The sequence below is a fragment of the Schistocerca nitens genome, chromosome 4 (assembly GCF_023898315.1).
Source record: "Schistocerca nitens isolate TAMUIC-IGC-003100 chromosome 4, iqSchNite1.1, whole genome shotgun sequence".
Lineage (NCBI taxonomy): Eukaryota > Metazoa > Arthropoda > Insecta > Orthoptera > Acrididae > Schistocerca > Schistocerca nitens.
In genome coordinates this window covers 305,976,992-305,990,655 of record NC_064617.1, presented here as the reverse complement: position 1 = coordinate 305,990,655, position 13,664 = coordinate 305,976,992, and the positions used below count along the sequence as shown (strand labels likewise).

At 40.7% G+C, this 13,664-nt stretch overlaps 1 protein-coding gene across 1 annotated transcript in view; it reads right to left on the bottom strand.

Annotated features, from left to right (window-relative positions):
- The window catches only part of LOC126252816 (tRNA pseudouridine synthase Pus10), a 76,897-nt gene extending 63,467 nt beyond the window's left edge, over positions 1 to 13,430 (bottom strand). Inside the window, exons 1-6 of the mRNA XM_049953757.1 lie at positions 13,283 to 13,430; positions 13,094 to 13,213; positions 12,690 to 13,000; positions 8,147 to 8,358; positions 7,914 to 8,039; positions 5,407 to 5,599 (exon numbers count right to left, since the gene is read on the bottom strand). Of these exons, the coding sequence (XP_049809714.1) occupies positions 5,407 to 5,599; positions 7,914 to 8,039; positions 8,147 to 8,358; positions 12,690 to 13,000; positions 13,094 to 13,213; positions 13,283 to 13,405 (1,085 nt within the window). The 5' untranslated portion in view covers positions 13,406 to 13,430. The remainder of the gene's footprint in view (positions 1 to 5,406; positions 5,600 to 7,913; positions 8,040 to 8,146; positions 8,359 to 12,689; positions 13,001 to 13,093; positions 13,214 to 13,282) is intronic.
- Positions 13,431 to 13,664: the final 234 nt, after the last annotated feature.

Here is a 13,664-nt window from a genome sequence, read left to right as displayed (position 1 = left end):
CATCAACTTCCTCTTGACACTGCTTCCCGGCAGTTTCTGGTCCTTAAAACGCCTTTCGGCCTCTATCAATACCAACGATTGCCATTCGGGGTTGCCAGTGCGCCTGCTCTCTTTCAGCGATTCTTGGAACAATTATTGCTCCCTGTCCCTGGGTGTATCAATTACATGGACGAGATTGTTGTCACTGGCTCCACCACTGAAGAACATGTTCAGAACCTCCGTACACTTTTTCATGTCTTACAGACTGCCGGTCTTAAGTGTAATCTTCAGAAATCACAATTCTTTCAGGCATCTATCATGTACTTGGGGTTTCAACTCTCTCGGGATGGTATTCGTCTGCTTCAGCAAACTGTCGCTGCGATCGATGCCCTTCCTCGCCCCACATCTGTTAAGGAACTGCAGGCCTTCTTGGGGAAAATAGCATACTATCACAAGTTTTTACCGTCTGCTGCTTCGGTGGCTGAGCCATTACATTGCTTATTGCATAAAAACGTGCCTTTTCACTGGTCCTAGTCATGCGATGCGGCTTTCCAGCATTTGAAGACTATGCTGAAACAGGCCCTGTGCCTGGCTACTTATCGACCTGGCCAACATCTTGTTCTTGCCACAGACGCCTCTCAATACGGGGTAGGTGCAGTCCTTGCGCACCATTTTTCTGATGGTTCTGAACAACCCATTGATTATGCCTCCATAACGCTCACGGATGCCCAACAAAAGTATTCTCAAATTGAAAAAGGAGCTTTGGCCATTATTTATGCTCTTCATAAGTTTGGTGTTTTTCTCTATGGATCCAAATTTCATCTTGTTACAGACCACAAAACACTTGTTTTCTTGTTTCATCCATCAACGTCACTTCCCGACAAGGCTGCACACCGCCTCCAGTGTTGGGCTCTTTACTAGTCACGTTTCAATTATGAGATTCACTTCCGGCCGATGGCTCAACATGCGAATGCTGATGCACTGTCTCGCCTTCCCATGGGTCCTGATCTGGCATTCGATAGGGACGAACTTTTGTGTTTCCACCTGGATGTTGCCGAGCAGCGGGTTGTGGACGGATTCCCCATCACCGGGGACCGGCTGGCGGCTGCTACGGGTTCTGATCCTACCCTCTCCCGGGTTTTATGCTGTATTCGGAAGGGTTGGCCAGATCGTCCATCCGCTAAGACTTCTGATGCGTTGCGGAACTACTACGCTTTGCGCTACCGCCTCACGGCTAGGGATGGTGTTATCCTCCTTTCCACCGACAATGCTTCGCCGCGTGTTGTGGTACCTGCGTCTTTGCGTGCTTCGGTCTTGCGCCTCCTTCACCAAGGGCACTGGGGTGTCTCTCGCACAAAATCTCTGGTACACCGTCATGTGTACTGGCCTGGCATCGACTCTGAAATAGCACACATGGTCGCTGCCTGCGGCCCTCGTGCGTCACAGGCCGCCGCCCCAAAGATATCTTTGTCACCGTGGCCTTCGCCTGAGACGCCCTGGGAGCGTATTCATGCTGACTTCGCGGGACCTTTTTTAGGTACTTATTGGCTCCTTGTAATTGACGCCTACTCCACCTTTCCTTTCATTGTCCGTTGCACGTCGCCTACCACTGCGGCAACCACAAGTGCTCTCGCCTGCATTTTTTCCTTGGAAGGCCTTCCCTCTACTCTTGTAACTAATGGTCCGCAATTTGCCTCTTCCAAATTTGGGGATTTTTGTGCTCGTTGCGGCGTTATGCATGTCACGGCCCCTCCGTTCCATCCACAATCAAACGGTGAGGCTGATGACTGGTCCGCACATTTAAGGCTCAGATGCGGAAACTCCTGACTTCTTCTGCTGCTGATGATGCGCTTCTCCAGTTTCTGGCTTCTTACCGTTTCACCCCCATGGGCGACCACTGCCCGGCTGAGCTCTTACATGGTCGGCAGCCCCGCACGTTACTTCATCTTCTGCGGCCTTCCACCTCACGGCTGTGGGTGCCTTCGCTTGGCCGGTTCACCGCCGACGACCTTGTCTGGGTACGGGGATATGGCAGGCGGCCAAAATGGAGTCCGGGCCGCATCTTACGACACCGTGGCCGATGCCTGTATGAAAATCCAGATGGACATGGGTGTTGCAGTGCATCATTCGGACCAGCTTCAGCCTCTTGTGCCAGCAACGCCTGTTCTGAATGCCACTACACCACCTTCGGCTCTACCCGACACTCGGGATCTTGGCATCTCTCATTACTCACAACGCAGCCCTCTCACCGTCATCTCGGTGCCAGTACAAGAACGGATGCCACCAGGAGATGTGCCCATGCAAGAACTGGATGACCATCATCTGTCGGAGCCAATCTACTCGCCTCCTTCTCCTACGGATGCAGACACATCGCCCATGTCTCCTGTTATATCAACTGGACTTGCCGCAATGGGCAGATTGGTGCACGGGGCCCCAGCAGATTCAACCCCTACGTCTCCTGTCATCTCGACCCGTTATCATCGGGGACACTTCCGTCCATACGGGAAGCCTCCTCCTCGAGACTTTATGGCCAGTCAAACAACGCCTATGGACGTTGGCAATCTACAAGCCACCTCCATTAAAACCTGTGCAAAAATTTCAAAGGGGGGAAAAGTGTTGTGACTCGCCGATCATTCAAAGTGCTGCTGCGCAATTACGCGCGTCCTCTACAAGCGGCGCTGTCTGCCAGCCATGCAGCAGCCGCGCCACCTACGCAGCCAGCCAGCCAGTGGCCGCTAGACTTGGACTGAGTGCTGATTCGAATGTTACCGTGTTCACATGTCTTGCTTTGTCAAATTGCTCAGTGACTTATATGTGTTGTGTCGTTTTGAAATATGTGTGTTCAACTTGACGTTATAACACATGCATTGCATACTGTACGCCAGAGATAGGTGACAAGAGACAGACCAAGCTTTTTAACTATGAAGTTGGCAGGCAATGTTCATAATGCTTTAGAATTTGCACATAAATTTTAAAAAATGAATGTTAAAAAATATTCAAAATACCAATGGAGTTAGTCCTAAAAGGAAACCTTCGTAAGCATTGGATTAAACAAGTCAAACCAGGGAAATATATTTACTCTCAGTGGGCCTCCAACAGCGAAGCTAAAGTCACTATTGCATACATCTTTTCTTCCAATCTTGTTACACACATTCACATGGAAATATTCTTTCTTTATGTATAGGGTGTAAGCAATAACTTTACAATGTAAAAGTGGTGCAGAAGTTCAGAAGAATAATTTTATATAGAATACTGTGGTCTCACAAGCTGGAGTACAACCTCAAATTTGTTCACACTGTGCACCTAGGCAATGGTGCAGTATCATGTTTTGCCTCCCAAACTGCTAACTCTGATATAAAGAGTGAAAGAAAGAGAGTGAGTGAATCCCTCTTGGTAGCTACACAAATGAGGGGTTAGTGTCTCTTGTGGTGAGCAAGCTACTACAGAACTATGTGACATTCTGGTAGCCCTAGTCATATGTTTTTTCACTTTGAGTTTGCTGCTGTTTGATTAGTAGTGACAGTGATTGTGAGTCAAAATAATGTTGCATCAAAATGAATTGGTTCACACCCGATGAATCAGCAGACACGCATCTGTGCTTTGGGCTTACACATTCAAATACACATACAGCAAGGCATCCAGAATGTTTTCCTCAGTGAGCTTTACCTACCCATGTTTTCTTTTCTGCCACTGATTGTACATTTTGAGGAACAGTTTCTCTGGAAATAACTAAATCTCTAAGATGTTGGGTTAAATATTGCTTTTGATGTCTTTTTTTTTTTTTAAAAAAAAAAAAAAGGAAAAAGGTTCATCAAGAACTTGCGGCATGCTACAGCATTCAAAATACAGTCAAAGAAAATTTGTTTCAACTAACTGAAGAAAACCCTTGCAGCAGTATCCACTGAATTACTGGTAACCTTTTATCCCACAAATAACAGTACAGAAAATTTAGAATGAAAATGGATACAAAACATTGAAAAATTCAACTGGCATGATTACAAGCAACACACTGTGCTCAGCCACTGTTACAATGCTGAATATCAATGCAATCCTGATTTTGCATCATTTGTGTCATTTACTGATGAAGCAACATTTAATGAAAAAGTATCTTTAATACCAAAATCAATATCTACTTCACTGTCAAAAATCCTCAAACTTCATATGAGCACAAATGTTGGGAAAAATTTGAAGTCAATGTATATGCAGCCATTTTCTGGGATACCTGATATGGATCTGAAGCATGATGGTGCTCTGGTGCATGGAAACATTCTGGTAATGAAAGTACCTACATGAAGCTTACCTGCAATGTTGGGCGGAGTTTTAGTCCATTTCTTTGAGCTGCATGATCAGGGAAATTACACTACCTTCTGCCCCCCCCCCCCCCCCTGGGGTTGTGCAAAAGAGATTGTGTACCCACTGACGAGGAACAAAATCTACTTGTTCGAATCGTTGCTGCTGCATTAATTATTTACAACAAACAAGGTGTTTTGCCCACATTCATGGGGCAATGACACAAAGGTGCAATGCGTGGTTTCAAGTAGACAGAGCTAACTTTGAGATGCTTTTTTAAAACTGTAGTAGTTACTGTAAACAGTCATAAGACTGGTGTTTTTATTGGTGTTTTACTTTTTTGTACTCTGTGGGAAATAACAATTTGTTTAATTGTTTGATGTAATTGTTGTTACTTTACATATTGTTCACTGTTATTTTCTAAACTGCATGTGCAATACATGTGATGAACAAATGTCAGAGTTTTGAAATTTTATATTTCTTTAACATCTGTAATTTAAACTTTTTCACAAGAGTCAGGAAAGAAAAAAAAGACTTCTGTAAGTTTTATGGAAAAACCAGTAACATTCACAACTGATCCAAACTTAACCCTTACAAGTAAAGTAGTCTTTTAATAAGAAGGTTAGAGAAACCAAACAAATTAATTGTTAATTTCAAGTTGTCAAAACTTACAAATTTTTAAGGTGTCATTTACACAAAAGTCAATTTTTAAGTGCAAGGATAAGGTCGCTTTAGTATTCAAGGACATTTTAGTGAGAGAAAGAAATGAGCTCCAAACAGTTAAGACCTCCTAGGCCAGTGACATACAAAGGTAGGAGGATATTCAACAAAATTTTGCAAGGCCTGGTAGCATTATAGCTTAGGTAGCTTTTGTAGGTCAATGTGAGGTAGTTTCCAGGCTTAATAAACTACAAGTGTCCTGTATAAAATTGTTCATCTCACCTTCCCCTACAGCACAGTAGTACCGTTAACAGTTATCATTTATACCCCATACAAGTTTTTAGCTGCATGGAAAATCCATGAAGTCAACTAATAACAGATACAACAAAGTTATCAATAAACACTTCGAAATGAAATGATCTTGAAATATACTTTATAATGTAACATTTAACATAGGTAAATAAAAATCTGTCTAACCTTGTAACAAGTTGCAGGTCTCTAACGATTACACTATCTGGACTTCCCATGTTAATATCAGCTTGAAGAGCGCAGACTTCATCATGGGAGAAACACGTTCGGTGTGGATTCAGCAGCTCCACAGAAAATGGTCGACCACGTCCTAACATACGTACATCAACATCTTCACGGCCCGAAGAAGAAAATCGTGACCCTATAAAACAAAATTTATTGAACAAATATTGCTTAAGATTAGTTTTCTTGTTTGATTTAATATTACAAAAGCTTTCAATTCGAAATACTCATCCATTCTGAAACAGTTTCATATAATATGTTTATCCACTTTAACTGATATCAATAAATTCAAGCATAAAAAGACATGCAAACACAACAAAAATAATTTTATACTATTAATTTTCTGTTCTCCTGCCACTAATGGGAAATGGGAGCAGGAAATAGATGGGAGAGGTAAGTAGTGCACATGGAACAGTAAAGACCATGAGCATCACAGCATTCGTTGTGAAACAACATTAGAAAATTACCATGCTGAGTATCGTGCTCTTCATCTGGGTGGTCAAAACTAGCCCATGTGCTTCATATAGACCAATTGAAGGCAGCTCGTGAAGCTCACATAAAAAATGTTGTTACTGCATTCGGAGGTGAACAGAAAACTATGGTGCAAAATAACTCATACATCTCAACCCAGTATTAATTCTGTCAGACTGTAATTCAGCTGATTTGTCAGGTGTCAAGAGTTATTTCTCCATGACAGCTACTCTTAATTCACAGACGAATTTCTGAATAGATAACAGTCTTTGTGCAGCTGTTTACAACAAATAAATTTAAATATAGGTTTAGATTAATGTAAAAGCCACTTCTGTAAGTTTATTTATCGTATGGCAATACTCAGTACATAGAATTTGGAAATATACAAATATACCATTATATAAATATACCATATGCCAGTAGGTAAGAATAAGTACAGAAAGAAGGTAAAAAAATGTTAACTATTTTATAGGCATATGTTACTGGAAGTTATACAGTTCTATATTACATTTCTTAGTCCAGTGCCATCAACCAGGTAACAACAGAATTGATTGATACAATCAGATGCTGCATTGGTCCTTGCTGGGCACTCTAACTTGCACTTGTGGCTAACAGTTTGTTCAGGTTCATTTAGTTACACATTGCAGTAGCTGATATAGCCCACCTATGCTTCATGGAGTTGCACCTCACATGTTCTGTTCATATTCAATTCCCCTTTGACCAAATTTTCTTCAGAATATTCATTACCGGAAGTTGTAGTGTGGGATCTGTGATATCTAGGTGGTTGATACTTGTTGTTCATCTCCCCTTTCATTCTTTACTAATGCTGAAATTTGATTCTGTGCTATTTCCCAGACTGGTTTCTGGGACTTCAATCAATGTTGTAATCAACTGTTTGTAGTCATATGGATGGCCAGGTATTGTGGTTGGTACGAATCATGGGATTTCTTTGACATTCATGAAACTGTCTGTCATCCTAGATCAGGTGGTGCAATGTTCCTGGGCACAGGTAATCACAGTGTTGGGGTAGATTTTAAGATACTGGTTGTCATCACTATGGTTTGATTTAGTCGCATATCCAATTTTTTGACAAGTGCACTCTTGAACCAGATGATAGCACAATATTCCCTGGTCAAATAGACCAAAGCAGTTACTGTTGTGAAAAGGGTTTTACTTGTACTATCCAAACACTGCTTCTAGTTTTTATTTTTTAGCTTGTACATTCAAGGTTTTCATAACTTCAAAGAGCAGTTTAGGAAAAAAACGAGATGTTTAGGGTGGAAGCTATATCATAATCTCTTTGAATTGAAAGTAGCATTTAGCTGTTTTAGCTGTCAGATGGTTATTTTGGTGAAATGCGTACATCTCAGCTTTGGAGAAGTGAAGGAGTAACCTTAGATTTTATAATAGTTATGGAGTGAATCCAAGTCTTCATTAAAACGTGCTTTCTGTATCTGAGTGATTTACACAGACTTGGGATGGGACAATCGTTTATGTACCTGAATTTATCACATATAGTGGATGGCATGTTGTTGATCCTCAGGGCAGCCAATTTTTGAATTTATATAACTTGCAAGTGTGACTTCGAAGGACTGACTTATTCACATATTTTAATCAGATCTGTAAGTTGTCTGCTAGGTATGTATTGTTTGAGTTTTAGGGTTAGATCTTTATGCCAAACTGTGCCACATGCAGGTTCACAAGTGCGGTACAGGTTTTAGGACTATTTTGAAGTCCTCACTCTACGAATGAAATATACGCTAACACCTGCCGACATGTTCCACATCATAACAAAATACTGCACATATGATCTATGGAACACACAAACATCTAAAGTATACCAGGTGTGTAATTGTATGAGATGTATGACAGTAAAAATTAGAATGAATGATACAGCAAACATCTTAACCAATTAAATTAAATAAAATGCTAAATATTATTTCATTAGGATACATTTCAGGTGCAAGATAAAAGTATGTTACCCTCTGCTTGTGTTATTGTTTCTAGTTTGTCACTAATTATCTCTTGAACGGATGATTCCATTCTCCTTTCACCATCAATGAGCCATGGTGTCTGGCTGAGAAAGCGGGAGAACTTATTGTAGCGACCTGCATACAAAAGCAAATATTACTTCTAAATTAATGGCAAATGATTATGCAATATACAAGATGAAGTTGTAGACATAAGTAATGAATATGTGTTTGTACCAACCAACCTGCGAAGTAAATTGAGTTATGAGAACAAGCAACAGAAGTGATGGCAACTGAAACCTGTGGCACAGATGGAGGACAGGGAAAATTTTCCTTGAATACTTTTGAATCAATGGTTGGGAGCAGCTGTTCTACTCCTTTTCGTGTATACAGTTCACCACGGAACTTCCGTCTCTGTGTTCGACGTTCTGCAAAGAACTTTTTACACATCTTCTGCCTGTTCAACAGAAACAGGTTTATGGTGCCAGTCTTAAAATAGTTCCCACTCTATCAAACCTACTTTTTATAAAACACAATCAATAATTAAATCACCACTTTTAATACAAATTTAATCAATAACCCACTTATAAGTTCCCAACAATTATGAAAAGGATTCATTGCTACTCATCATTAAGATGAAATTTTGAGTTGCAGACAGGCACAACGGAAAGATTGTGCCACAGTAAGCGTTCGGCCAAAGCCTTCATCAGAAAAGCCCACACATTGACATAAGCAAGCACACCTCATTCACAAATGACTGTTATCTCTGTGTGCTTAGGCTTGAATGAAACTGAAACATGTCAAGTGAGAGCAACAAACTGTAGAGGGGGTGGGGAAGTGAGAGGCATAGCAGAGGCAGGGTTGAATGTTGGGATTAGGTTTACTTTGGATGGAGGGTTCGATGTCAAAAACCTATTATCCTTCTAATCACTGCAATGGAAACCTTCTTTGCCAAGTCAAGCAGGCTTAAACTGGGGTATACAGCTGAAGGTAAAGCATTTGGATAGAACTGAAACTTCGGTGGGGCTGAGGATTTTGGTGAAAAGGTTAACAACAGTTTCCAGGGATTGCTTTGGCTCTGGATTTAGTTATGTGTCAGAAGACAGCTTTGGGGGATGTGACAAGTTGAAAAGGTCAGCTAAGAAGGGCCCAGTTGTTATGAGGGGTCGACAAGGAGGAGCACTATGGGTAGGTCAAGGGTTGGATACTGGTGCCCGAAGGTGGCAACATGGTTTCAGCAGGGTGGATAACTTATGGAGGTAGTGTCTCAAGTGCTCTTCCATGTGCTGCAGTGCAAGGGATTTAGTGTAAGAGACGCAGCTGAACATAACATCTTGATTTTAATGGCAGCATCACAGCCCAGGCCATCTGGATCCTACCCTTCACCACCAGCTTTTCCGAACTGTGAAGTTGGGAGTTATCCTTACAACACATTCTCTACTCCCAAAAATCATCCCACTCCTAACCTACAGTACCTACTGTCCCCACATCATCCACCCTCCTCCTAACTCACATTTCCTCACCCTTATGTGCAATTCTCTATGCCAATGCACCCACTGGTCTTTTTCCCATCTCTACTACTCTCCTCCCCACTCCCATTTTTCCCTTCCCTCCCTCTCCCTTAGCTTCCCAACACTGCACCAGGTGGCCCCTTGTCTGCCACCTCTAGAAGCTGCATGCTCTGCCAGGCAGCACTGTTTCCTCTTCTCCCACTGGTAACCTGCTATCCCTGCCACTTTTCCACTCCACCACAAATTGCTGCTCCCATTCAATGCATTTCAGTTTCAGTCTGGCCTGAGTACCCAGAGATAGTGACCATTTGTGTATGAAAAATGCTTGCTTGTGTGAATGCATGCATGTTTTTCTTTCCTGATGGTGGCTTTGGTCGAAAGCTTAATGTGTAACAGTCTTTTTGTTGTGCCTTTCTGCAACTAAATGCGGCATCTTTCTGGTGAGGATCAACCTATCTTTTCCATGATGGTTGATACTGCAACCTGGACTTTTCACTTAAGAGTTATTTATTTCAGCACCCCCAGAATAACAAATGACGAGTTTCCAAAAAACTCAGTTTTATGGTGTACAAACTACTTAAATAGTTATTTATTACGCTTAAGCAACACTTTTTTGCACCAAACCAAATGTACATAACTGCAGGCTACCCATTCTGGCATAACATTCAGACAAAGTTACTTACCATTATCTCAAGTGCTTTCTGAAGTTTGCCCTTACGAACAGAGCAAGTTAAATTGTAACAATATTGTGCCAATAAGACACAAGAAGCTTGTGGTGTGCTCAAGAGGATATTATCCACCAACCAAACTGGTGAAATTTGTGATCTTAAACAACATCTGTAACCTAACACATCATAATGCTGCTTTCAACAACAGCTCTGTTCTGAATAATTATAAATACACTCAAACTTATGCCATAAAAGGGGATCAGAAAAAGCAATCATGGCACTGTACAAAAATTCACTTAGTCAAACATGTATTAGTACCATTATATTAATGATTGTTCAACAGAAAAAGTAAAGTTTCATGAAGAATTATAGTCCCCCTCCACGCAAATTCATATACATACAAGTCACAAAGAAGGGATTGGTTGGTAGGACATATTCTATGGCATCAAGGGATCACCAATTTAGTATTGTAGGGCAGCGCAGAGGGTAAAAATCATACAAGGAGACCAAGAAATGAATACACTAAACAGATTCAGAAGGATGTAGGATGCAGTAGGTGCTGGGAGATGAAGAAGGTTGCACAGGATAGAGCTGCATCAAACCAGTCTCTGGACTGAAGACCACAACAACAAGAAGTCAAAAAGAATGCTGCACCTAAACTCAGATTTTAAAAAAGCTGTTTGAAAAATATTTTATTAACTGCAAAAATAAGTGTTTCTTATTGAGGCTCCTGTGTCCATAAAGAGTTAGGAAATGTTAATATGATTAAAACAATCAAATCACAAATTATGTGCAAAGAGAAGCAAAGATGCCATTCCGTGGATATTGCACTTAAACAATACAGAATATGCACAGAACTACAGGACCCATACAACAAGAATTCTAGAGCACAGTTTACAGTTAAGCATAACATGTTTCCTCTAATCTAAATAACCATGTCAAAACCATCATGTATTTTGTAGGCAATAATGATGTGAGACATGTCTTTCTTTTCACTCTGGAGATCCAACAGCCTGTGTATAACAAAAGCAAAGTGAAACATATTTATATATTTCAAAATCTTAAACATGGCTGCAAAATAGCAACTGTGTAAATCTGACAAGGTTGAAAAATCAGTCAACCAGTTGCTAATAAAGGTTTATTAGCCCTTGACCATGGTTTCGATATCTGTGAAAATATCTTCTCCAGTACTGGTGGCCTTGTTACACCACATGATGGCACAATAGATTAGATGGAGCCGAATGGCTCTCGTCATAAACAAAATTGATAAAACAAGAATTATTGGAAGCAATGGCTTTAGATAGCACCAGATTACATATATCATACTTCAGAATGAATGCTCATTAGTAAATGTCTACAGGTAGGTGCTCTTGTCAACATAAAACTGTAATAGGCATCACAGGGTAAAATATTTTCATAAGTTACATGTACCTTATGCCAGCTGCTCTAGTCTCTGGCATAAGGTACAAGTAAGATTTCAGGGAGGAATCCAGCACTTAAATTTAGCACTCTTTATTTGCAAGGTAGAAACCCTGCATTGCTTCAAGCATGTCAGACACAGCATTTTCTCGGTAAATTGGTTAAAGCTTCAGCATTTGTCAACAAATCGGAGACACAACATATTTTTTGTAACCCATTACAAGGCAACCAAGAACACTAAAACTAAAAATAACTAAACTCTGCCATGACGGCACAAAGACACCGACTGGCTGCCATGTCATCCTCAGCCCAAAGGTGTCACAGAATGTGGACATTGAGGGGCATTGCACACCACTCTCCCGGTCATATGTCAGTTTATGAGGTGGGAACAGTTACTTCTCGATCAAACAACTCCTCAGTTTTGCCTCATAAGGGTTGAGTGCACCCCGCTCGGCTGACCAGATGGTCACCCCTCCAAGTGCTACACCCAAAACAGCTGATCTGCATGCCACATCTCTTGCAGTGTTCATGTCCTGTTCACATCAGTGAAGTGACAGTGCTCTGCTGTAGAAGTGTTAACATTGAGATTGTACTTATATTAATGAAAGAAGGTATTTTTCATAGCTGTATCTGCCTCCAGATCTGGATCCTAAACAGCACATCTGGGCTACAGAAAAAAAAATCACTTCTTGACTCTGAATAACCTTTAAACTTTGTGGTAACTTGTCTGGGAAATTAGCAGCTTATAAGCCGCATGTGAAACCCATGTTAAATGTTACTCACTTGTTTGCATACTTTAGCATGTTCAATTCAGGCATAATAATAGATACATTCATAGTAAACCAAATAAAGTATTTAACATTCTGAGATAGGTGCAGTCTCATTCTAAATGCTCGCCTTCTGAGGTAGATAAATAGGACTTCTTTAGTCTCCCTCATGCACATACAATACAATATCAAAACTGAGAAAGTTAGTTAAATTATGCACAGCAAAAGTATGACAGAAGCTATTTTTCATGCAGCCTTCGTGAAAGCAATTGGACAAGTACAAAGCACTGCCAACACTTGGCTATAAATTAAAATGTTGGTTACGTGGTATAAATTATGATACAACTGATTGCAGAGAAACATAACACAGAACATCTGTAAAATATATGCAGCCTACACAACTGTCACACGATTGTTACATACATGTGTGCACATTCGTCTTCGTCATTGGCGTATTCCACATTCACGTTAACGAAGAAATTACATTTATCTCCAGAATCAAAACTTTTGTTGACTCGTTTGGCTATTGCTGGTACAACTGTCCACTTCCATACGTCTTTTACTGGCACCATATGAGTTTCATAACGTGCGAAATCAGAATCAAAATACTCGGGGAACTTGTCCCTTATAAACAACCATAATGAATGCGCCCTGATCTGGAAACAGACCGGTAGTGACAACGCGCAGGTGAATGTGGTGCTGTCGAAGGATCCTTCTAGTATTTTGTTGGAAATCTGGGGAATAAATGTCAAATCACACTTCCTTGACACATGATTTTTTTACAAAAATATATATGTCAGCAGATATTATCCAAAACAGTACAGTACCTTCTCAGTTATTCCTTCAAACAAATTATCTTGTAATAAACCCAAACAAGCAATGCATATGACTTCTGAAACATTATCTTCTCCACATTCATTAGTTTCAACCGGTGACTCGAGTCCTTTCTGTAAAACAATGCAGGTTAAAGCCGGTTCTCATGCCTCATGTTCTTTAAGTACTGAAAATATGCGCACCTTTCTAAGTGTTTCTGGCACATCACTGTATGCTGTAGATTCTCTTTCACCGATAACTCGCAGACAACAGCGTTTACAACAACCAACTTCACGTAAACTTTTAAACACGTCTTCGCAACCCATTGTATATTGCCGCCAGTAGTCAAACGTAAACAATAACATAAACACAGACGTTGTTGGAACACACACAGTATCTTTGAAGGAAACACATTAATACAGTGTTGGCAAATGAAAACGGTAAAATAAACTCTGTGAAGCTAAAAACCTGTGTATCTGTTTCGAAAATTATAAAATAAATTCGAAGAGAAAAGGAAGGAGATCTTCGAAATCGAGACACCAAAAGCCATCATCTATAGTACTTGTGTAGCTACTACCACTGATA